This window comes from Zootoca vivipara, chromosome Z1, assembly GCF_965207765.1.
Source record: "Zootoca vivipara chromosome Z1, rZooViv2.hap1.1, whole genome shotgun sequence".
Taxonomy (NCBI): domain Eukaryota; kingdom Metazoa; phylum Chordata; class Lepidosauria; order Squamata; family Lacertidae; genus Zootoca; species Zootoca vivipara.
In genome coordinates, this window is record NC_142583.1 from 40,309,021 (window position 1) to 40,332,321 (window position 23,301).

General features: G+C 42.6%; 1 protein-coding gene across 5 annotated transcripts; it reads right to left on the reverse strand.

Annotated features, from left to right (window-relative positions):
- Window positions 1–282: 282 nt before the first annotated feature.
- Window positions 283–21,872, reverse strand: SCOC (short coiled-coil protein). Of its 5 annotated transcripts, none has more exons than XM_035112366.3 (4): window positions 21,584–21,872; window positions 4,351–4,422; window positions 4,183–4,266; window positions 283–3,273 (listed from the first exon to the last, which is right to left on the reverse strand). In XM_035112366.3, the coding sequence occupies exons 1-4, from the start codon at window positions 21,645–21,647 to the stop codon at window positions 3,131–3,133; spliced, it is 363 nt and encodes a 120-aa protein (XP_034968257.1). In that variant the 5' UTR covers window positions 21,648–21,872; the 3' UTR covers window positions 283–3,130. The 5 variants fall into 5 exon arrangements, with proteins under 5 accessions (XP_034968257.1, XP_060134591.1, XP_060134592.1 ...); XM_060278608.2 differs by having other exon boundaries at window positions 4,351–4,425; window positions 21,584–21,796; XM_060278609.2 differs by lacking the exon at window positions 21,584–21,872 and adding an exon at window positions 5,874–5,992.
- Window positions 21,873–23,301: the final 1,429 nt, after the last annotated feature.

The window sequence follows — 23,301 nt, forward strand, 5'->3', positions numbered from 1 at the left end:
TAATATGGACTAGCTACCGGTATATGCATTATAGCACTAGCTGTTAAAACAGTTTAAAGTGGTCCCTTGTGTCTAAAATACAAAGCAGACTGAAAGCAGCAAAGGTAGGCACAAAGGACAGAAGGGCAGCTCTGATTTATTATAGGAGCCTATTTTTTTGCCTAAATGCAAACTACTAATGGTACAAAGAAAGGACAATGCTTCTAGTGTACTTCTACTTTACAACTATGGCACATGCTATAACTAATAAAACTTTCAAAAAGATTCTAGTAACAAACCAAATGAGAGAAACTTGAAAGCTTTTATTTCATACAAGTTCCAAAATACAGCACAACTGTTAGTTTAACAAAGGCCACAGTAGTAAGGTTCTTCACAGTTACAACTATCTAGGACACAAAAATTCAGCATTACATTAACAATCTTCTACCCGATCATATCAAGATGGCACCTTCCCACACACTAGTGTGGGAAGAAGTTCCTACAAAAAGACTAGGTGGTGTATTCCTTGCTTGTGTACGACTTAGTAGTTCCTGCTAATCCTCCATTGTCTCTAGAAATGCAGATAACTGTGATGTCTAAAGCCCACTCATGGGGAAGTCCTGAAAAAGTCTTGTCCCACAGCAACGCAAAAGTTATCCAAAGCTCTGAAAAATCATATCTCTAATCACTACACCAAGTTACAGATTTCCTGACCTGTCCTTCATGGGAGCAATCCTCTCTTGCACCAGTTCCATATCTTCTCCAAATCCCTTCTCCTTTCCAAATTTAACTACTGAGTTGAAAGAAATGGGTAGGGAAAAGAACTCTTGAGTTTATTTTCCAAGGTTATTTTGCTTATTCAATGGCAAGAAAAAAAATGCACAATTTCTAGAATACCTATTTGCAACAGAGGCTTGAATAAAGCCTTTATTGCTGAGAGTAAGAAAATAATCCTCAGCTTCTCACCATCTTCTGTAGTCCATCTCTGCCCCCCTCCAACTCAGTAAGGAGTTGGGGAAAAGAGGAAGTAAATTCTGAGCTGAAATTAGGGAGATCTGCATTAGTTGAGTTGGTTTACAACCCACCCTAATTCTAAAACCACCAGCCTTGGCACTCCTCAAGGCTAAATGGTTGTAACAGGCACACATGCCTCTTCACAATTTAGGTAGGGCTGTAGAACGGTGTGTTCCAAACTATGTTCTAACAGCCACATATTCCTCAGTGAGAAAAGCCGTAATGTGGACAAGTTTCTTTAAAAGACAGTTTACCAGTTCTACAATGAACAGCTACAGAGATGTGTCACAGGTGGCTTATATAGAGTGCTTGACTCAAGCACAAGCTAGGCTTGGTAATGCACCATGAAACATGTCCCATAATGCTCTCCAAAACAATTTCTATGTCAGATGCACAAAGGTTATTTGGCAAACAAGTCAATGTGTAAATGCCAAGTTGGAAAGCCACTTCCCTAGAGTGGTCCTCACACTCAACCGTTTAAATTTATCTTTCCTTGATCTTGGCACTACAGTACACTCGTTTTAGGATTTTTTACAGTATTTAGATTCTACACCCTTGTTATGCCAGAGAAAGCTTTAATTTAATTTTGTCTATTAAAGTATGTCCAGTAATGGGGATGTTTTAGTTAAAATCTAATGCCTCAAATTAGGCTCCATTGTTTATAATACTGACAGCTGGAACACAAGGACACTACTAGCTTGTGCTATATAACAGTGAATCCTGAAGGTAAGAATTATTCTGTGATGAGCTCTGACTTCTACTGGACATATAATCTCAGACAAATATGCCGGCCTGCCCACAAAGAGGAAAGTGACCTGTTGCTTAGGTAAGAAATGAAATCTTCCCTTAAACCAGTAGTAAGGAAACAGCAATAAGATTCCAAACAAAGCTAAAACTGACCCAAGTAGAAACTGTTTTATTCCACATAGTCCTGTCCCCTACCAGCTGAACTACCTAATCTGTCAACATGTGATGCCTGGCAACAGCAACATTTTATCAAAAGTATTAAGCTGTCATAATTTATCCACTTCATGTAATGTGTGTTCACAGACATGAGACTGCTGCTATGCATACATGATAGTGATTAATTCGCTTGTTCATCCCACTACGTCAGCATATCCAAGTAAGCCTTGTTGAGTAACATGGTGCCTTCTCCAACAACTGCTAATATTTCTTTAATATTTCAAAGGCACACTTGATGCTTTGAAAACTCCAAGTATTCTAATCCTGAAAGGCTGAACATTCTGTGTCAGCTAAAGGCTAGCAGCAGTTAATAAGGATTATGCAGAAAAAGAACTATAGACTGCATCCATGTTTAGTGAAAACTCTTAAATACCTACTAATTGTTCACAAAGATACTTCGTTGAGCTTGACCATTACAGCTGGCAGATAAATTACCATGCTACTCTATTTTGTAAACGGGAGGACAATCTTAAGAGATTGCAAAACAATGAGGGCCAAGATGTGACTCCCTTTCCTTGCAATATACTTTAAAGCAGGGTGTGGTTTTTTAAATGTTAACTTATCAGTTCTGAAGACTTATGCAGGTATTGCAGTGGTTTTTCAACCCTTTACAATTTTGCAAGCAATTATGTAATAATGTTAAATCCTTCATTTGCTTTCAAAGTATTATTTAAAAGCTAAGCTTTTTCTGTTCTTATCTAGAAGAATGTAGAACGTCATTGAGGAGATGAAGGATGAGGAATGTTACAACTTTTTTTGGAGCCCAGGGAAAGTCATGCAAATAACTCATTCCAAATAAGGATTTTCACATCACTCTACACAACACTGTATTATTCTGCTAGTGAACAGTAGTACCACTGTAAAAATTAAGATATCTAAAATACTTGGCAGCTTATGACATGTTTTGACTAACATAAAAGCCAAGTTGAAAACTCTTGCCTTCAAACTGTGTAATAAATATTTCCTCTATGCTACCTTTGCACATTGTTGAAAGCTAACACGATACTTGCACTGCCCAGTTGTTCATTTAAAATTTTAAAATTGTCTAGCACTGCCAATAAATCTTCAAATATTCAATGATGCTACAAACTAACTTAAGTCATGTAGCCATATGCAATTTAAATATTAAACAAAAGCAGCAGCAATACAATGTTACAGCTTGGTTACCAATGCCTTACTTTCGTTTGCTTTTTGTGTCAGTAGTCTGAAAAACACTAGAGGCAGACATGAGATTTTCTATATATTGTCCAAGAACTTGATTTTCTGATTTCAGTTTCAGGTTTTCTTCTTTAACAGCATCTACTCTTGCAGACAGATCTGGAAGGACAAAGTGAGGCAGTTGAATTTTAGAAGCAAATCACAACATCTGCTCTACTCCGAGTTTTAACTAAATGGTAGAAATAGTCACATGAAAAGAAAAGCCCATTATGAAGACATCTGTATAGTGAAAGTTTATCCAATGCTTTCCAATAAAATGTTCTTAAAACACACAGGAACCCAGTGTCAAAAAAGATATTAGTCCCTGCCCCAAGCCAGCCTCCTAGGAAAAGCATTCCAGAGTCAGGGTGCCAAAACCATTGCAGTTATTTAAATGGAACATTATTAGAGTGTGAATAACTGTGGTCAATCTATCTCTGTCCAGGAAAGGCTGTAGCCAGCTATCAGTGCTAGTAGATAAATATCAGTGTTAGTAGACGAAAAGTGCTTCATGTCTTAAGAGGCCATTCAGGCCTTTAAAAAGGGGTTGGGTCTAATAACATCCCTAGGCTACAAACCCGGTCCAAAACCTGCCCTGACACAGTTGAACCCTCTAACCAACAGCATCAGCAACTTATCAGGAATTACCATCATAGACCATTCACACTTCCACAGCTTCATCTGAATTTAATGAAAACAAGAAATAGAGCTGAGAGACTTCAGCCTACTGATGATACTGTGTTCCAAAACCCCAGATGACCTTACTCAACAGTTTCGTTTACATGCTTAACAAAATACAGAATGCTAAAGCACACTATAGTATAAATGGCAAAATGCACTTTCTGGACGGCACCCATAGTCAGAGTGTGAAACCCCTTGCTGGCTTCTATGCCCCACCAGATTAAACAGAATTTGCAGGCACATCTTAGCTCGATCAGAACTGCAGTCTGTATTAATGATAAGTTTCTATCCTTAATATAGCCTAATTCTGCATGTAGATAGGTTAACCTTCTGAATTAAGAAACTAACCTTCAAGTGTATGCTGGAGTTCCAAAACTTGATTAATAAGTCGTGTTTTTTCTTCCAACTCCACTTGATTTTCAGCCTCAACAGCTGTAAAAAAGACATACTCTTTAGTGCAGCCAAGTATTACAATGCACAAGAGGGAAAACATTAAGTTGAAAAAATGCTTTATACCATCCATATCCGCATTCATCATCGTTGAACAGATCCGATCCACTGGTGAATCTTGTACTTCAGAAATGTACTCTGCTTAAAGAAGATAAAATTTTGTCAATGGTATGTACAAATGCAGAACCAAGTTTTTTAGTTGAATGTTTTAGAAGGGTAGCATTTGTTATCTAAACTTCAATGTGAACAGCAACCAACAAAACATTGCTGTGAAAATGGGCAAATCTGCTTTTGTCTGCTTTTAAAAAAATAGCAGTAAAATTGAAATTTTCCAGAAAAAGGAAGCAAAACAATATTCCTAAGGAAGAAACCAGTTATTTTTCCAGCAGCAGCCAAATCTATCACATTTTGCACACCAATATCAACTGCACCAACCTATTTCAACATTCTTGGGACACACTTTGCAAGAAATATATGCTTTGAGCATCTTTGTTAATAACTGATCAGGTGGGCATCTGTTGAGTGACTGTTGGCTGCTTCTACCAGCAATTCAAAACATACCTCTCCATCCAAGTTTTCTCTGACTATTAATACTGGCTCTTGGCACCTCTGGTTCCTATAACTGATAGGATGTTTCACTGACTTTCATTGACTCAAGCCAATTTACGTTTTTATACTGTTTGATTGCAATAAAGCTTCTAAATGTTTACCAAACAAAACAAAACACTGAAATTATCCATAAAACATGTGGCTCTTATTGTTATATGTTGTTGATGTTTAACTGTTCTGAAAGCCATCTTGGTGTTTCCCTGAAATGAAAGGCAGTATGCAATTTGTTTTATTAATAATCTTTAAATTATGAATATTGATTTAACTTCTATTAATTTACTATTTTAACCAAATTATACTACAGCCAGAAGCAGTAACAGTTGAATGAAACAGCTGAATATTCGAAAAACAAGAATGATTTATGCCCAATTTCAAGCTTGTTCTGTGTGGTGGTCTGGGGTCCCACACTATTGGGTGCAATGTAATTTTGTATGTTGTCTATAAGCTCACTCACAGCATCCGTATAGTACCATGACATTTCACATGCACATCTTCGAAGAAACTCATAGTTTTAACGCTGTATATTTCTGCTCTACAGGGGTGCATTCCCTATTATTGCCAGGCAGCTGAAAGGAGAGAGAGCCATCCTTAAACAAGAAATGGGTGGCTGTTATTAACGTCAGTGGATGTTGGGTCCCTCGTAAGCAAGGCTGGCGTGTGTGAGAGAGGCTTGTTCATTTTCATTCCACCCACAACGCCTCGTTAGGAGGCAACGTTGCTGCTACCGGAAAGGCAGAGAACCCAGCGCTCCAGAGCTTTCTCTTGCGCACTCCCCAGAAGCAGCAGCACCACCACCACCCAGCAATCCCCCCAAAAACAGATTAGATGCTGCATCCTGAAAACGGAGCCTGGGAGGAGGAAACCCTCACCCTGCCAGCTCATCCTCGCCACACACCGGTCGCCTCGCCCTCCCAACCCGCAAGCTGGGAGCCCCGCCTCCCGCTCAGGTCCCCAGGCAAAGGAAGCGCGCACCTACTCACCTCTCCCCCACCTGCCCAGGTTGCCCTCGGACCCCAACCCTCGCCTAGTTCAACAGCGGCCAACTGCGACTGCGCAGCTTCTCCTTCGCCCGGCCGGCAGCGCACGCGCTTTGCTCCATGAAAACAACCGGCGGTGGGGGGGGGCAGGAGGGAGGCGGCGGGCTTAAGGGGAAAGAGACGGCCCAGCCAGCCATCGAATCACAGCAAACGAAAGCGGGCGGCGCTTCGCGAGGCAGCCAATAAGCGGAGGGAGACATCGGCAGACGCTTCCATCGGCTGTGGGGGCGGAGTCTCTTCGCCTTCGTCGGCCTGCTTCCGCAGGGCGGAGTAGTAAACAGGACTGACAGGGGCAGACGCCTCCCGTCGCTAGTCAGTCCCTTCTCTCTCCCTCTCCCTCTCCCTCTCCCCCTCCTCCCGTCCCTCAAGTCGTAGGCCTGAATGAAGGCTTAATTCATAAGAGAGCAGAGCAGCACCGGCTGCAAAAAACCACACATCCCAAACGGCGCTGCTTTCCCAGGGCTGCGTCATAAGCACCTCCCGCTCCAGCTACAAGACATCTTTCCGCAACCTGAACCCTACGCCAAAGGATAAATGGACATAAAAATAGACATCAGGAATCACAAGACAGAGAAACCAGTAGGAGAACAATTCAATCTCCCAGGACATTCTATACAAGATCTCAAAGTAGCTGTCTTGTTACAAAATAATTTCAGAAATAGACTGGAAAGAGAAGTTGCTGAAGTGCAACTTATTAGCAAACTTAAAACCATGGAGATACCTGGTCTGAATAGAGACATTGGATTCTTACCTCATTATACATGATAAAGCTATTTTTAGCCGGACTTCCGGTCTGTCGCGGCGGAGAGAAGGACGCAGGGACTTCGCGTGCCGAAGTCCCTGGCCTCGCGGAGGGGGGGGGAAGTCCGCAGAGCGAGCGGACTCCCTGTAAAAGCACCGGGTAGAGAGTCCCGGTGACTCACGCGCCCAGCGGCTGCTCCGTTTTGCGGATCCCCCGCTGCCCGAGAGCTCAGTAGAGCGATCAAGAGCCAGCGGGGTGGAACCGCGGGAGCCATTTTGGGCTATATCTTACCTCCGAGAAGCGAAGCTCCGAGTCCTGACCCGGCAAGCGGCGGATTCTTCCGAATAAAATTAAAGGTTTCCATGAAGTAAGTGGAATTTTGATTTGGACTTTAAATTTATTAATTGGAAAAATAGGAGAGACTTTAAAGAAACGGAAGTCGGTCTCTTCCTAATGGAAAACTGGGAGGCGCTTTAAATAAACCTAAGCCGAACGACGAAAAAGTATTTGGGACTGTGGACCCGAGAGGAAAAAAGATCTTTTCGAACCATCTCAGCTCCCGAGTCCGGCACCCCTTGAGGTACAGCATTATTAAGGGGAAGAGCGCTTTGACAGCTGTCAAAAGCTGTCAAACTGTTAAAAGACCGGGTGGATTTATTGCATTGCTGTGAACAGTAAAAATTGACTGAAAACGTGGTAGAACTATTTAAATTGGAATTAAGAATGGATTTGTGATTGAGTTAAAGAACAAAGGAAAAGAACAGCCAAAATGGAGTCGATCGTCTGAGGAAGGAATTTTCCAGCACCCTTTGTTCCCTACCTCCTGTTTGTCTGCGGTTAAGAGAAGTATGAAAACAAAGTACTCTCGAGCCTTCCAGGAGGCTGTGCTGAACTATCTACAAACATGGGAGGACATTTACAAGGAACGGCAACATCCCAATTTACCATCAGTTGAGGTTGAAGTCCAAGTTCAGGACTTAGAGGATAATTTGGATTTGGAGACTGCTGAGTCTGAGACTGTGTGTGAGGAGAAACAACTTGATGAAAGTATTAAAGAGGACTTGGACTATAACAAATATGTTTGGGATGAAGCAAAGCATGGATTTCAAAAGGAAGAAAAACAAGCAGAGCAAGAAATTGAGAAGCAAAGGAATTTAAAGATCAATGGAATTGAAGATCCTGGAGGGGTTAAAATGTGGGGTGGTGTTTTTGAGGGATGGGAAGGACAGGGACAGGGTGGGGGGCAAAGGCCTGGAGATGGATTTGGGAAAGAATGGGTGTGGGGTGAAAATTTTAGTTAAAAGGTTTTGTCTTGGCTTTTGAAAGACGGTTTTCGAAATCTTGGCTTGTTAACGGAAATGCTGATCCAATTGGGGGAAAAGACTTAGGGAGAGGAGATGGAGTGTAAAAAAGAAAGAAAAAAGCTGTGTTTTCTTGAGGGAGTTATAAGAATGGCCTAGGAAAGAATTTTTAGGTTGATGCAAATTTTTGTAAGTTAAGATAGGTGTTTAGGCAGAAAGCTGCCTACTCTCCTCTCCTTACTCTGAGACACTCAGTGGCAGGGGGGTACTCAGAGGGGTGAGGAGGGGATTTAATGGAACCTTGGAAATGCTGTGCCCTACAGGTTCCTCTTGTGGCAGGAGGGGGCCTGTGGGAGGGCAGCATGGAAAAGGAGGAGGATTGAGTTAATATTATAAGAAAAGGATTTTAATTTGGAATAGAAAACCCGCCATAAGCAATTAGAGTTTGTTAGGAAAACCAGGAGGAAGAGTATCGAGGAAGTCACAATTACAATGTTAAGATAATAAGAATTGGGGAGTTAAAACTCTTCCCTATTGTTGTTATGTTTATATTTGTTTATGCATGTTTATGAAAGAGCTGGGGGAAACCAATCCTCAGAGCTCCTCCATTCCTGTCCTTTCAGTGGCAGGGGGGGGATGTGGGGGGAGGGGGGAGGCCAAACCCAACTTACAAAGGACCCCTTTGATTCTTAAAGCTCACGGGTATCACTGGTGGCAGAGGTGGACCGGTGGGTGGAGGGAAAACGAAGGGACAGTTTTATATTGTATGTTTGTTTTGTTTGTTTTGTTTGTATAAAATCAATAAAAATTATTATAAAAAAAGCTATTTTTAGCCATCTCACCTCTTGCTTTTTCCTGTAAGACCAATTGCAGTCGTTAACAGTCGTCAACAGGTTTACCGCACCTATCAGCCAATCACCCATTCCCACCACCTTTCTGAGTAATACCCCTCCCCACCCTCTCACTATATACAGTATAAGGGTCTTGTGACTTCTGTTTTAGTGTATCTGAAAAAGTGTGCATGCACACAAAAGCTCATACCAATGACAAACTTAGTTGGTCTCTAAGGTGCTATTGGAAGGAATTTATTTATTTTGTTTTAACTATTTAAGACAGAACGAAGTGTGTCAGAGGTTGTTCACCGACAAAGGAAACAAAGAAACCTCCCACTGTCAGGCTCTGAAGCGAAAAATGCTTCTTCCTATTTTGTAACTGCATTTATCTCCCACATTTCCTGTAGTGAGGTCGATGTGGAGGATGTGGTCTTCCTCTCCTTCTTTTCATGGTATCTTCACTGCTACAACCTGGTTAGGTGAAAGAGATAGTGAGTGACTGACCTAAGGTCACCCAAGGAGCTTCGTGGCTGAGGGGAGATTTGAAACCTAGTCTGGGTCCTTGTCCGAGCTGTAATCACATTTATTTCCCACTCTTCTCCCAGAGGGCATTGCCTCACCTTTAATCGTCACAACAACATGGTGAGAAGGACCAACGCTGCAACCACTTTGCTGAGTCGCTCATATTTATTTCGTACTCTCCAGAGTGCTTTGCCTCACCTTTAATTGTCGCAACAACATGGCAAGGTTGGTCAACATCATGACCAAGGGCTGCAACCCTACAGACAGTTGGGTCAGACTGAATGCTGTGGCACTTTTGAGGAAGCATTGCAAGAAACTAGCTAGAGGAGACTAGAGAACAAATGCGAAGTTTGTTCCTTACACAGATTTTATTCGTAGGATAAGAAGAATAAACAAAGCAAAACAGGTAAGCCTAAGGCCCTTTTCAGTTACCTGAGTTGCTTCTATGTGGCAGCAGGGTTAGACTCCTGACAGCAGTGATGTAACACTTGACTGGCTCAAGCGCTGTGATGGGATTCTCTTTCCAGAAACAGGTCACGTCTTTCCTTTATGTACTGCCTTACTATGCTGCTCGAGTAAATTGATGCTCAAGTAATTAGCCTGTTCCTTGGTTTACATTCACATGGCCTTGAGGATGTTCTTGCAAGGCCAGGAGAGTATCCCCAATAATCATGTGGTCACCTGAATGGACTAGGACTAGATGGACTTCAATGGTTGGCATGCAGCCACTGTCCAGTACTAAGTGGGTTCCTGTGATGCTCTCAGGCTGTATACTCTCTTGACATAACTTCTACATGGCAATGTTGCCTACAAGAGATGGAATTAACTCCTTGGAGGATTCAGGCCCATACCTAGGCATGAATTTGGCATGGGAGGAGCAATTGTTAGGCACCACCTAAACCCTTATTGAAATCACAATGGTCTTCCATGATGTTGCAATACAAGGGTACCTTTTTTCTGACCAAGGGCCACATGCCAGTGGTGGCTAGGACCAGAGATAAAAGCATACAAAGCAGTAAATGCTAATTTTACCTTTTTTCCAGTAGGCTAGTTTACACACACACACACACACACACACACACACACACACACACACACACACACCTCCATTTGCCCCCAGCCTGAGGTTCCCCACTCTATTATACCACCATGGGTATAATAGAGGGAAGATTTCTAGGGCAGTACAGCTGGACAATCCTGTGCTTCAATAGGTTAGTAAAGGGTTGGGAAAAGATGCTGAGTTCTCAGTTACAGTGCTAGTGAGGCTTATTGGGTGGAGAGAATAAAAAAGATATTTGGCTAAAGGGTTTTAATAGAGTAATTAACTGCTTCCTGGAAGGTGTCTTAGTTTAACATTAATAGTTGAATATAAGCTTTTGATATTTAAAGTGTCAGGAACAAGCACTGGCGGAAGAAGAGGAGTAAGGGGGGAGCACACCGCCCCTGGCACCGTGATCCCGGCAGGGTGCCATTGTGGCTGCTCCCCAACCCGCGCTGGGAGCCCTGCCCCTGCGAGAGGTGCGCTCCACCCCCCAGGACGTGTGTGCCAGCCCCTCCCCCGCCTGCTCTCTGCCCCGCCCTGGTCAGGAGCATGAAGCTCCGCCACTGGGAACAAGTTAACATAGTACTGTATGTTCTCATTTAAACCTAACAATATGATTGTAAAGTAACCAGATAAGCGTGTACTGTACACTTAAATCATGCAATGTGGTATATAAATGTAAATGCCTTTGTTACATTCATCTGCGTTTGTACTATGCCTGCACCCCACAGTTTCTGGGTCAGTGGTAAGTTAAAGGTTCAGGGGAAATAAGAGAGATTGAATGGTGAAAGTGACACAGATGTAGGTCACCCTGCGCTATGGGAGCTGAATTTTCTTACTATTGTGTGAGTTATGAAATACCCTCCCTTCCCTCCACAGTGCTCAACCTCAGTATATCTATAGAACCTTCTGCACTGTGATGTATGAATACGGCTGTTGTAAGGTGTGGTAGTGTAAGGAACAGGGCTTATCTTAGAGGTGTGGAGCCTGTGTCCCTCAAGGTGTTGTTGGACCAGTCACCAGAACATGCACCATCCCTGACTATTGGCTGTGCTGGCTGGGGCTGATGGGAGTTCAAGTCCAAAACATCTGCATGGTCACAGGTTTTTCAGCCCTGTTTTTTCAGCAAACTAGCTAATTTTCAGCACCCCTCTCTGTAAACTCACAACTTAGCAAATGTAAAAATTATTATACCAGAAACACTTGCAAAATACATGTCAAGAAATGCATGTCAAGGTTATACTGGTGCTTATCAGGATAAAAACAATATGACTATACCAATATATGTATATTTTAAAGAGTATATTGTTTTCCCATAGGCATGTTTCATTGAGGAACAAAATTTCAGACAGAATGAAAAGAGAAATGTTGAAAATATACGGAGGAACTAATAAAAAGGGCAGAGTTAGGGAGACCTCTGCTGTCTAGAGAGGGGAGTTGCAAATGCATTTTTTCTGGTAAATAATTTCAGTTGTTTTCAGTACAGTGGTACCTCAGGTTAAGTGCTTAATTGGTTCCAGAAGTCTGTACTTAACCTGAAGTGAATTTTCCCATTGAAAGTAATGGAAAGTGCTTAATCATTTCCAGACAATGAAAAACACCCCCTAAAACAGCAATTTAACACAAATTTTACTGTCTAATGAGACCATTGATCCATAAAATGAAGGCAATAATCAATGTACAGAGGTACCTTAGGTTAAGTACTTAATTGGTTCTGGAAGTCCGTACTTAACCTGAAGCGTACTTAACCTGAAGCAAACTTTCCCATTGAAATTTTAAAAGTTCTTTGACTCCTAGCCATTGCTTGGAAATAGGTTTGATCCAGATTAAGATGTCTAAGATGGAAACCTTGTACAGCTGAACATTTTTATCAGCCTCTTTGTGAAGGCTGTTTGTGTGTACCAGCCTCTGGAGAACTTAATGTATGGGGTAAGCGAGGCTACGTCTTGGCTGAGTCAGGTTAGCATTACTTTTCTGAAGCATTTGCCATTACGTATGTCTGTCAATCTCAGTCCTGATGTAAAGTGCAGTGCAATAAATGGCTCAAGCTGGATAAGGAAGATAGGTTAAGGACACCACAATACTCTACAGCACTCCTGTCAAACTAGTAGAAAATATATCGCCCACTTAATATTACACAATAAGTAGTGCAGTAGAAAAGCTATGTAGATGGAAATTCGCTTTGGGATTTTTGTTTTACCCCACTTCTAACGGTTTATAAATATATAAGTAATTCAATATATGAAAGGATTTACAGTTGATCCTCACCCTTTCTGTCATACAGATAATATAATTAGAGCTGCTTCAAGCTGTTTGCCTTCAGAAAAGGCCCTTTTAAAACCTACATAATCTTTTTAAATCCCTGCAAACAGGCATCCAGTTCTGTAGCTGTGACTTTGGAACTTGTCTGTGACACTCTCCCATTGGCTAGTGAAATGTTGCTAGAATGAAGGAAATCTGTGTCTCCCCCTATGAGATGGCTTGCTTCACTGGTTGGTAAACCAACTTAGCAACCAAGAGGTCATTTTAGGCTTCTGGCCATTGAGCTACTTGTACGATATTGTCAGAGCACGCCAATTCCCCTGTTTCCAGTTCACTTCATTAAGGACTCAAGGAAAAGACAATAGTTGCACTGAATATTGCTGGACCGCATGTCAGTGGTGGGTTGGGCAAGAGGCAAAAGTGGGTGGAGCAACAAATGTAAATTTTACCTTTGTACAATAGGCTATTTTTGTGTGTACACTCATATACTCCTTGGTGTCCTGCACCCAGGCAACCAAGAGACATTATTAGAGTTGAAGGAAGCATTCCAGCTAGGCAGGGGTGTAGCGAGCCACTGTGACACTCGGGGCGGCAAATTGCCATGCACTCGGGGGGGGGGGGCGCCGTTGCTACGTAACGACGCATGCGTCATTACGTGGCGGGTTATCACTGCCCCCCCGCGCCTCCAAAGCCGCGTGTCTCCAGCTACAAACTCCAGGTAAAAAGCCGGCTCAGCAGGCTGAGTCTTTTTACCGGGAGGCTGGAGGCTTAGCTTGGGAGTCGCGGGGGTGGGAACACCAAGTGGCACCGCCCCCCCAGAGTAGAACCCAGAGCGAACCACCCCCATCGCCACCCCCATTGCGACGCCCCTGCAGCCAGGCAAAAACCTTCATGGAGGGTGTAATGCAGGGCTGGCAAGGACTGTGGCTAGAGAGAGCCCCAAGAGTCACATGATGGGGGAAAGGAAGGGCTGCATTTGATGCCCAGGCCTAAGACTGCCCTTGTTCTAAAGGACAGAAACATGCTGACAGTCTTCTAAGTTGCTACCTTCGGTAGAAACAGCTTCTCTACTAAATCCAGTAGAAAAGAACATGAGATCAGCATACTAGGTTTATGCCAACATTCTGTGTTACCATTGCACTGCTGTAACTGCTTTGCTAGTGGTAAATGGCCAGTGCAAAAGGAGAATCAACAAAACTGGGGAGGGTAGATGCAGAGTTTAATCAAAATTGTATGCTCACTCAGAGCTCTGTCTCTCCAGAGAGAGGCTATACATGTACCAACAAAAGGTACAGGATAAGCAAAAACACCAGAAGCAGAGTCAGTGGAAAGTCCAAGCAACTGCATGTGCCTCCAAGTTTCCCGGCACCACCCTGACCACATCAGAAGGTGAGATTTTAACTAGTTCAGCAGCCAGCCATGCTGCAGCACTAGGAATATGCACACCATTGAGGTAGTAGCCAATCATGACACAGCACAAGAATTTCAAGTACACTGTGGGGAAACCAAGATGGTGGAATCAATGGGCTCTGAGTCTCCTGTTGTCTCTAAACAATGGGAAGGATTGAAATAAATGGGGGAAAAGTGAAATGCTACCCAACCTGTGGATAAGTCTGTTGCCATTGTCATAAGATGATGGCCAACTGAAAAAACATAAGCATAAACAGGTAGGAAAGGGTGACCTGGGAGGTCACTGGCTGCCGGGATACCAGAGTAGGCCCATGGAAAGAAAGAAGTAAAGGTGTAGACTTCACCACTACTTTTTCCCATGCCCTGTAAAGGCTTCATGTACTTCATTGCTGCATTAGGTTGCTATTAAAGGCACAGATACAAGGCCAGTTGAAAATATGGTAATCCTACTCTATCATTTTTTTCATAGAGAAAATCAATATAATATAGTTATAATTGTATGAGCAGTACACTGAATGTGATATTTAATAAAGCAGCTCATCAAGAGATTAATGCCCTGTCAGTGTTGCTTGAAGAAAATTAAGAGAACTCACTCTGTTTCTGGAATGACTTAAAAATTGTCATTAGTAATGTACTGCTCATTTACGTGTTCATTAAGAGATTATACAGTTAGCTCTTTCACTTGAGCTATATGGATTTTCATATTACAATCTTACAAAGAGATTTTTTTAAAGAGCAAGGCAACAGTAGCCCAGAAGTCAAAACTGATTGAAGTGTAAATATGAAACAGTGCTAGTTCATTTATTTTCCTCTTGATTCTTTTCTTCTGTTTCTCTGATAGTGCAATCCTATATATGAAAGAAGTAGGTCTCAGTTCCCCTTCATGGATCAATGCCTTGTCGTGGCGAAGGGGCTTGGATAACTCAGAGAAGCTATGAGCTATGCCATGCAGGGCCACCCAAGATGGACAGGTCATAGTGGGGAGTTTTGACTAAACGTGATCCACCTGGAGAAAGAACTGGCAAGCCACTCCAGTATCCCTGCCAAGAAAACTCCATGGACAAAGACAACAGGCATATAAAAGTTATGACGCTGGAAGATGAGCCCCTCAGGTCGGAAGGCGTCCAACATGCTACTGAGGAAGAGCGGAGGACAAGTACAAGTAGATTCAGAGCTGATGAAGTGGCTGGGCCAAAGCCGAAAGGACGCTCAGTTGCAGATATGCCTGGAAGCGAAAGGAAAGTCCGATGCTGTAAAGAAAAATATTGCATAGGAACCTGGAATGTAAGAACCATGAATGGAGGTAAGCTGGATGTGGTCAAAAATGAGATGACAAGAATAAATATCGACATCCTGGGCATCAGTGAACTAAAATGGAAGGGAATGGGCGAATTCAGTTCGGGTGACTATCATATCTACTACTGTGGGCAAGAATCCCGTAGTAGAAATGGAGTGGCCCTCATAGTCAACAAAAGAGTGGCAAAAGCTGTAATGGGATGCAATCTCAAAAATGACAGAATGATCTCGATACGAATCCAAGGCAGACCTTTTAACATCACAGTAATCCAAGTTTATGCACCAACTACCGGTGCTGAAGAAAGTGAAATTGACCAATTCTATGAAGACCTACAACAACTTCTAGAAATGACACCAAAGAAGGATGTTCTTCTCATTACAGGGGATTGGAATGCTAAAGTAGGGAATCAAGAGATAAAAGGAACAACTGGCAAGTTTGGCCTTGGAGTTCAAAATGAAGCAGGGCAAAGGCTCATAGAGTTCTGTCAAGAGAACAAGCTGGTCATCACAAACACTCTCTTCCAACAACACAAGAGACGACTCTACACATGGATATCACCAAATGGGCAGCATCGAAATCAGATTGATTATATTCTCTGCAGCCAAAGATGGAGAAGCTCTATACAGTCAGCAAAAACAAGACCTGGAGCTGACTGTAACTCAGATCATCAGCTTCTTATAGCAAAATTCCAGCTTAAACTGAAGAAAGTAGGAAAAACCACTGGGCCAGTAAGATACAATCTGAATCAAATCCCTTATGAATACACAGTGGAAGTGAGGAACAGGTTTAAGGATTTAGATTTGGTGGACAGAGTGCCTGAAGAACTATGGATGGAGGCTCGTAACATTATACAGGAGGCAGCAACGAAAACCATCCCAAGGAAAAGGAAATGCAAGAAAGCAAAATGGCTGTCCAACGAGGCCTTACAAATAGCGGAGGAGAGGAGGCAAGCAAAATGCAAGGGAGAAAGGGAAAGATACAGGAAACTGAATGCAGATTTCCAAAAAACAGCAAGGAGAGACAGGAGGGTCTTCTTAAATGAGCAATGCAAAGAAATAGAGGAAAACAATAGAATGGGGAAAACCAGAGATCTGTTCAAGAAAATTGGAGACATGAAAGGAACATTTCGTACAAAGATTACCATAATCAAGGACAAAAGTGGTAAGGACCTAACAGAAGCAGAAGACATCAAAAAGAGGTGGCAAGAATACACAGAGGAATTATACCAGAAAGATATGGAGGTCTCGTACACCCCAGATAGTGTGGTTGCTGACCTTGAGCCAGACATCTTGGAGAGTGAAGTCAAATGGGCCTTAGAAAGCACTGCTAATAACAAGGCCAGTGGAAGTGATGATATTCCAGCTGAACTATTTAAAATTTTAAAAGATGATGCTGTTAAGGTGCTACACCCAATATGCCAGCAAGTTTGGAAAACTCAGCAATGGCCAGAGGATTGGAAAAGATCAGTCTACATCCCAATTCCAAAGAAGGGCAGTGCCAAAGAATGCTCCAACTACCGCACAATTGCGCTCATTTCACACGCTAGCAAGGTTATGCTTAAAATTCTACAAGGCAGGCTTAGGCAGTATGTGGACCGAGAACTCCCAGAAGTGCAAGCTGGATTTCGAAAGGGCAGAGGAACCAGAGACCAAATAGCAAACATGCGCTGGATTATGGAGAAAGCTAGAGAGTTCCAGAAAAACGTCTACTTCTGCTTCATTGACTATGCAAAAGCCTTTGACTGTGTCGACCACAGCAAACTATGGCAAGTTCTTAAAGAAATGGGAGTGCCTGATCACCTCATCTGTCTCCTGAGAAATCTCTATGTGGGACAAGAAGCTACAGTTAGAACTGGATATGGAACAACTGAGTGGTTCAAAATTGGGAAAGGAGTACGACAAGGTTGTATATTGTCTCCCTGCTTATTTAACTTATATGCAGAATTCATCATGCGAAAGGCTGGATTAGATGAATCCCAAGACGGAATTAAGATTGCCGGAAGAAATATCAACAACCTCAGATATGCAGATGACACAACCTTGTTGGCAGAAAGCGAGGAGGAATTAAAGAACCTTTTAATGAGGGTGAAAGAGGAGAGCGCAAAATATGGTCTGAAGCTCAACATCAAAAAAACCAAGATCATGGCCACTGGTCCCATCACCTCCTGGCAAATAGAAGGGGAAGAAATGGAGGCAGTGAGAGATTTCACCTTCTTGGGCTCCTTGATCACTGCAGATGGTGACAGCAGTCACGAAATTAAAAGACGCCTGCTTCTTGGGAGAAAAGCAATGACAAACCTAGACAGCATCTTAAAAAGCAGAGACATCACCTTGCCGACAAAGGTCCGTATAGTTAAAGCTATGGTTTTCCCAGTAGTGATGTATGGAAGTGAGAGCTGGACCATAAAGAAGGCTGATCGCCGAAGAATTGATGCTTTTGAATTATGGTGCTGGAGGAGACTCTTGAGAGTCCCATGGACTGCAAGAAGATCAAACCTATCCATTCTTAAGGAAATCAGCCCTGAGTGCTCCCTGGAAGGACAGATTGTGAAGCTGAGGCTCCAATACTTTGGCCACCTCATGAGAAGAGAAGAATCCTTGGAAAAGACCTTGATGTTGGGAAAGATTGAGGGCACTAGGAGAAGGGGACGTCAGAGGACAAGATGGTTGGACAGTGTTCTCGAAGCTACGAACATGAGTTTGACCAAACTGCGGGAGGCAGTGGAAGACAGGAGTGCCTGGCGTGCTATGGTCCATGGGGTCACGAGGAGTCGGACACGACTAAACAACTAAACAACAACAAGGTCTCAGTTTAGTGGGCCTTGTTCCCAGGTACTGTATAAGATTGCTTCTGGCAAAGCAATTTTAATCTCTGGCTGGCAGCAGTGGGACAAGGCAGGGCAGAACTGCCACATTCAAAGCCCAGACCTTCCATGTGTTCCTATTTTCCAGGGATGCCCCTGGTTCAGAGAAGGCATCCCGGTTTCTGGTTTGATCCTGGAATGTCCTAATTTTCCTTAGGATGTCCCTATTTTCATTTGAGAAATGTTGGTGGGTATGGAGTTATCCGACCCCCTAAGCCATCTGAAGGCAATCCTGTATAGGGAAGGTTTTTATGTTTAATGTTTTATTATGTTTTTATATGTGTTGGAAGCTGCCCAGAGTGGCTGGGACAACCCAGTAAAATGTGTGAGGTATAAATAGTAAAATTATCATTATAGAATGGTACGTCCCTATTTTCATCAGAGAAATGTTGGAGGGTATGAAAGCCCTGCCAGCTTCTACTGGCCAGGGTGGAAGGCAACTCCTTAGTGCCAAAGGAGCTGAGGAGGTCCCTTGGCAGCTGATGTGGCTGGAGGTATTCAAAGCACAGCTTGGATTCAAAGCACTTGCTCCAGTGATTTAAATCCAATCCACTTTCTCAGGAGAATGAAAAAATACACCTGTAAAAAACTGATAATTGTTTTCTTTATAGAAGATGAATTTATTCAAAGTGCTTCCTCCAATGCATTGAATACAATAATCTTTTTTTCTGGGAATAAAGCAGTGCTCCGTTTTTTAAAAGAGCATTTTTTCTCTCCCAAGAAACCACTCTGTATTCAACAGCTTTCTCTGAAAAGGGGGAAATGCTCAATTTTTAGGAGAATTTCCCCCTCTGCAGAGGCTTCCGAGTTCCATGTAACTGATAATCTGCTGACTGTTGGTTACAGGGAGTTTACTTGTGGGCACACTTCTACCGCCGATCAGATGAATGGTACTGAAAACTTGTCTTCAAAGGAGGTTGCCATAACCGACAATCAGTTGATTGGGACTTACAGCTACCTCCTTTCAACATACACAGGTATCAATCACCTTACAGCATTATGGCGTAGGTGATTGACAGATGAGTGATCTCACCCACCTGTCAATGTTGACCCTAGCAGGGGGGGGAGAGATTTGTCCCACCAAGCAGATCCAGTTACCCACTCGAGGTGTAGACAGTACTGAGCCAGATGGTCCAATGTTTGAGTCAGTGTAAGGCAGCTTCCTGTGCTCAGCTTGGCTCCGCTGCACCCACCTCATCCCTATAATGTTCCAGTTTGGGACACTACAGTAGCAGAAACGCTATCAGTAGTAGCATATCATCCACAACACTTTCTGCAGCTACAGTTGAGGTCTCTGCAGTGGCCAACATGTGAACATATCTACTATATCCTTCCCTCTCCAGCAGCAACAATCAGTGGTTAAGGGCCACACTCTAGCCAGGTATTAATGGTATCATAACCTGATATTATCTTCTGCCTATGAGAACAGCACGTTTTCAAAGCACAGTGATAATTAGCCATAGTTAAATGTATCCCAGGTTCTAATTAAAATTTCCCAAAGCCAGCTGTCATTGCTTTCAATAGAAATGAATTTATTTGGTTCCAGAGAAAAGAACACGTTCCATATAATACCAATGCACTTACTAGTATGAGAGGCATAATCAGGACTGGTAAAGACTTTCTGGCACTTCTGCATGAATATCTGCCAATATACCGCAATTGCATCGACAGAAGCTCTGTGTGATGTTGCCCATCATATAGCAGGCAAATAGTATAACCTATCACTTGGGGGGGGGCACTTTTAGAGCTTTTATTGCAGATACATTTTCTGCATTGGGCAACTTTCCAACATGTGCATTCTGAGAGATAGTCATTTACTGTATTGAACCACAGTACAGGCTTAAGAGGAGTCAGAATGCAGAGGCAGATCTAGGGGAGTGCAATGGGTTTGCCCACACTGGGCACTGAGCCAAGAGGGTGCCTCAATGATGTAGAAGTGAAGGCAAGAGGCGGGGGGGGGGCACTGAATTTTGGTGTCACACAGGGCACCACTGAAGTTTGAAAGCCCATGTCTGCCACTATGAAATGAAAACTGTATGCATTATGCATACATTTTGTTCTTTTGGGCGGTGCAAAAGTGTCTAATTGCCTTGCTGAAGAACTTCCTATGAATCACTGGTATTTAGGCTATAATATCTCTAAATTAAAAGTGCCTGACATTTCTATAGTCTGCTTTTTATATTCAGAACTATCAGGTGACCATTGAGAATAGTGATGCTCTACTGCACGCCCACAAGCAAGAGGAGTAGTCTGGAATGGTATACCACTGGAAGCATTTGGGCCTGCCCCTACCAAATCTTAATGTGGATTTTGAACCCCTTGTGCAGAGGACCTTCTCGGTGGTAGCGCCCGCCCTGTGGAACGCCCTCCCAACAGATGTTAAAGAGAAAAACAGCTACCAGATTTTTAGAAGACATCTGAAGGCAGCCCTGTTTAGGGAGGCTTTTAATGTTTAATAGATTATTTTATTTCATTTCATTTCTTTCAATGGGAAAGTTCGCTTCAGTTTATGAATGCTTCAGTTTATGAATGCTTCAGTTTATGAACAGACTTCTGGAACCAATTACACCCATGCTTCGGGTTAAGTACGCTTCAGGTTGAGTACTCCGCGGACCCGTCTGGAACGGATTAATCCACTTTCCATTACTTTCAATGGGAAAGTTCGCTTCAGTTTATGAACAGACTTCCCGAACCAATTGTGTTCATAAACCGAGGTACCACTGTATTCCTCATCCATGCAGCATTCTCCTCCAACTACTGCTGTCCCATACTTTTTCCTCCCTAAACCTAGAAAGTCCCTGTACTTTGAAAATCCAGATAGGAGAGCTAGGGAATATCCCGATTTAGGAAGTGTGGGACAGCAGTAATTGAAGGAGAACACCACAAGGGCGGGGAAGAATTAAGAGAGGCACAAGGGATTCAAAATCCACTTTGATCCAAGACATGGACTAATTTGTCAGGGGCAACAGAGGGCGGAATTTTTAATTCAACAGTAGCAACTGAGTTTTCTAAAACAGTATTATCATTCTTTTAGAACACTCTCCCTTTAGTACACACCACATATGCCTTTTTTGAAGCTCAATTGCAAACCACTCTGTGAACTTCATAGTCAAAAGTGTGGCATGTGCCATAATAAATAAATAAATGTGCCATAATAAATAAATGCCTGTGACAATCCCACACCTTTACAAAGCCATCATCAAAGTTTACTCCAAATGCTTTATAAAAATGCTAGTCCAGAGACTAATGATTAACAAGAGATGTGCATTGTTATGTGTGAACACACACATTCAGGTATCAGAATGGATATCCTGTAAGGCTAAATATATTTTTAGCCCTTAGGTCATACATGTTTATAACAAGCCACCTATGTTTCCTTACCTGAGTCATCAGCCAAGGAAATGTTAGTAAAGCTGTCATCCTCCTCTTCCAGAGAACCTTCCATTTTGTTTCAGTGAGGGGTTTTTTAAAAATTTCAAGAGTGTGTTAAAGAGAAAGCAGCATATCCTATTTTCCTCTTGTTAAATCTTTAATGATTCCACCCACCCACCAGAGGCTACTTGATCCTTCCACTAAAAACGAAACAGTTCTTGTTCTTACTAACAACAGCACGCTTGCGCACGGAAGGATCTCTGTAACCCTGAGCTGCCTCCGGAAACGGTTATGGTACAAAAGTTAAATAGTTACAAGTTGCAACGCCTTATGCCAATAGGTGCTGAGTAATAACCATTGTTTCAGTTTTGTACTGTATTTTCTGTATGAGGGAAGAATAGAAGAACCAGATATTCATGGGCCACTTGCTGTTCAGCTCAGGCATTACTTACCAGAGATAATTCTCTGTTTTCATATAGTATTCATGTTGTATCATGTGCAATTGGCATGTTGGGTTCCTGGCTTTCCACCTTAGGAATCAGGGCCACCTTAGCAAAGAACCATCTGATGCCCCCTCCCCACATTAGTTCCCTGCCCACCCACCTCGCTAGCTATGGGCTTACCTGGAAGCAGTGGTAGGTAACTGGGAAGTCATTTCAAGTTCCATCACAGTTCCTGGATAGCCAGGACATTTTTCATATTGGGATTCATCTGAATCCAGTGCAAACCCCTACCAATTACCCTCCCCAGCTGCATCCTCTCGTGATCATCAAATTGTGCTTGGGCATTCCCCTGAGCATTATTAGCATAAATTTTTCAAGGTGTGTATGTGTTTGCAATGGGCAGGTATGCCAGAAAAGTTCCAACGTTGTCCTTTGGCTCACATACAATGCATTTAATTTTGTTCTGAACTCCTAACCCTAAGTAAAAAATCATGCAAGATTTAATTAACAGTTGTCAATACCTTTTAAAGTAAGTATTCAGCCTCATAAAATAGAGCACAGTCCGCATGTAATTTTGTGTGCTTCATTCTGCAGGGCTAACACAAAAATAAAACCATAAAATCCATTGGGCTAAAGCGTCTAAATAATCCTGTTGACATATAAATATATTTGTCTTTGGTTAAACTTCATGCCAGAACTACAGGATATGCACTGTTTGAACGCTATAGATATTATCTAAAATGTTTAATTAATATTCCTTGCCACTATCAATAGTTTTCTATTATTTGTGCCATCTGGCTTCTCTCTGGTAGGTAATTGACATGAATGAAATGTATTGGCTCCTTATAAACTGGATTAAATTTTGCCAAGTGAACACAGAGCCTCTTAGCCTTACTTGCTTTATCAGCAATGTGGCAATGGATACTATAAAATAAATGCAAATATACACGTGTACATATAATGGGTTGTATCCAACTAACAGCACTAACCAAGCCCAAGATCTCACCAGAATGAGAGAATTTGGATTCAACAGATCTTGATCTTTGCTGTCTGAGCCTCAGATATCCCTGCATCAACCAGGGGTCAGCCAGTGGAATTTAAACTGGTGGAATTTACATCAGCACCATACCTTTCAACGTTTTCAGACCCAAAACCGGGACACGTGTCTTCCAGGACATGCTCCCGGGTGGTCCTGTGACCTGCACCTGTTCTCACTCCAGAAAAGCACTTTTTCCGGGGCAAGAGAGCAATGTGAGAGATCACTGCAACAAAAATGGTCGCTGT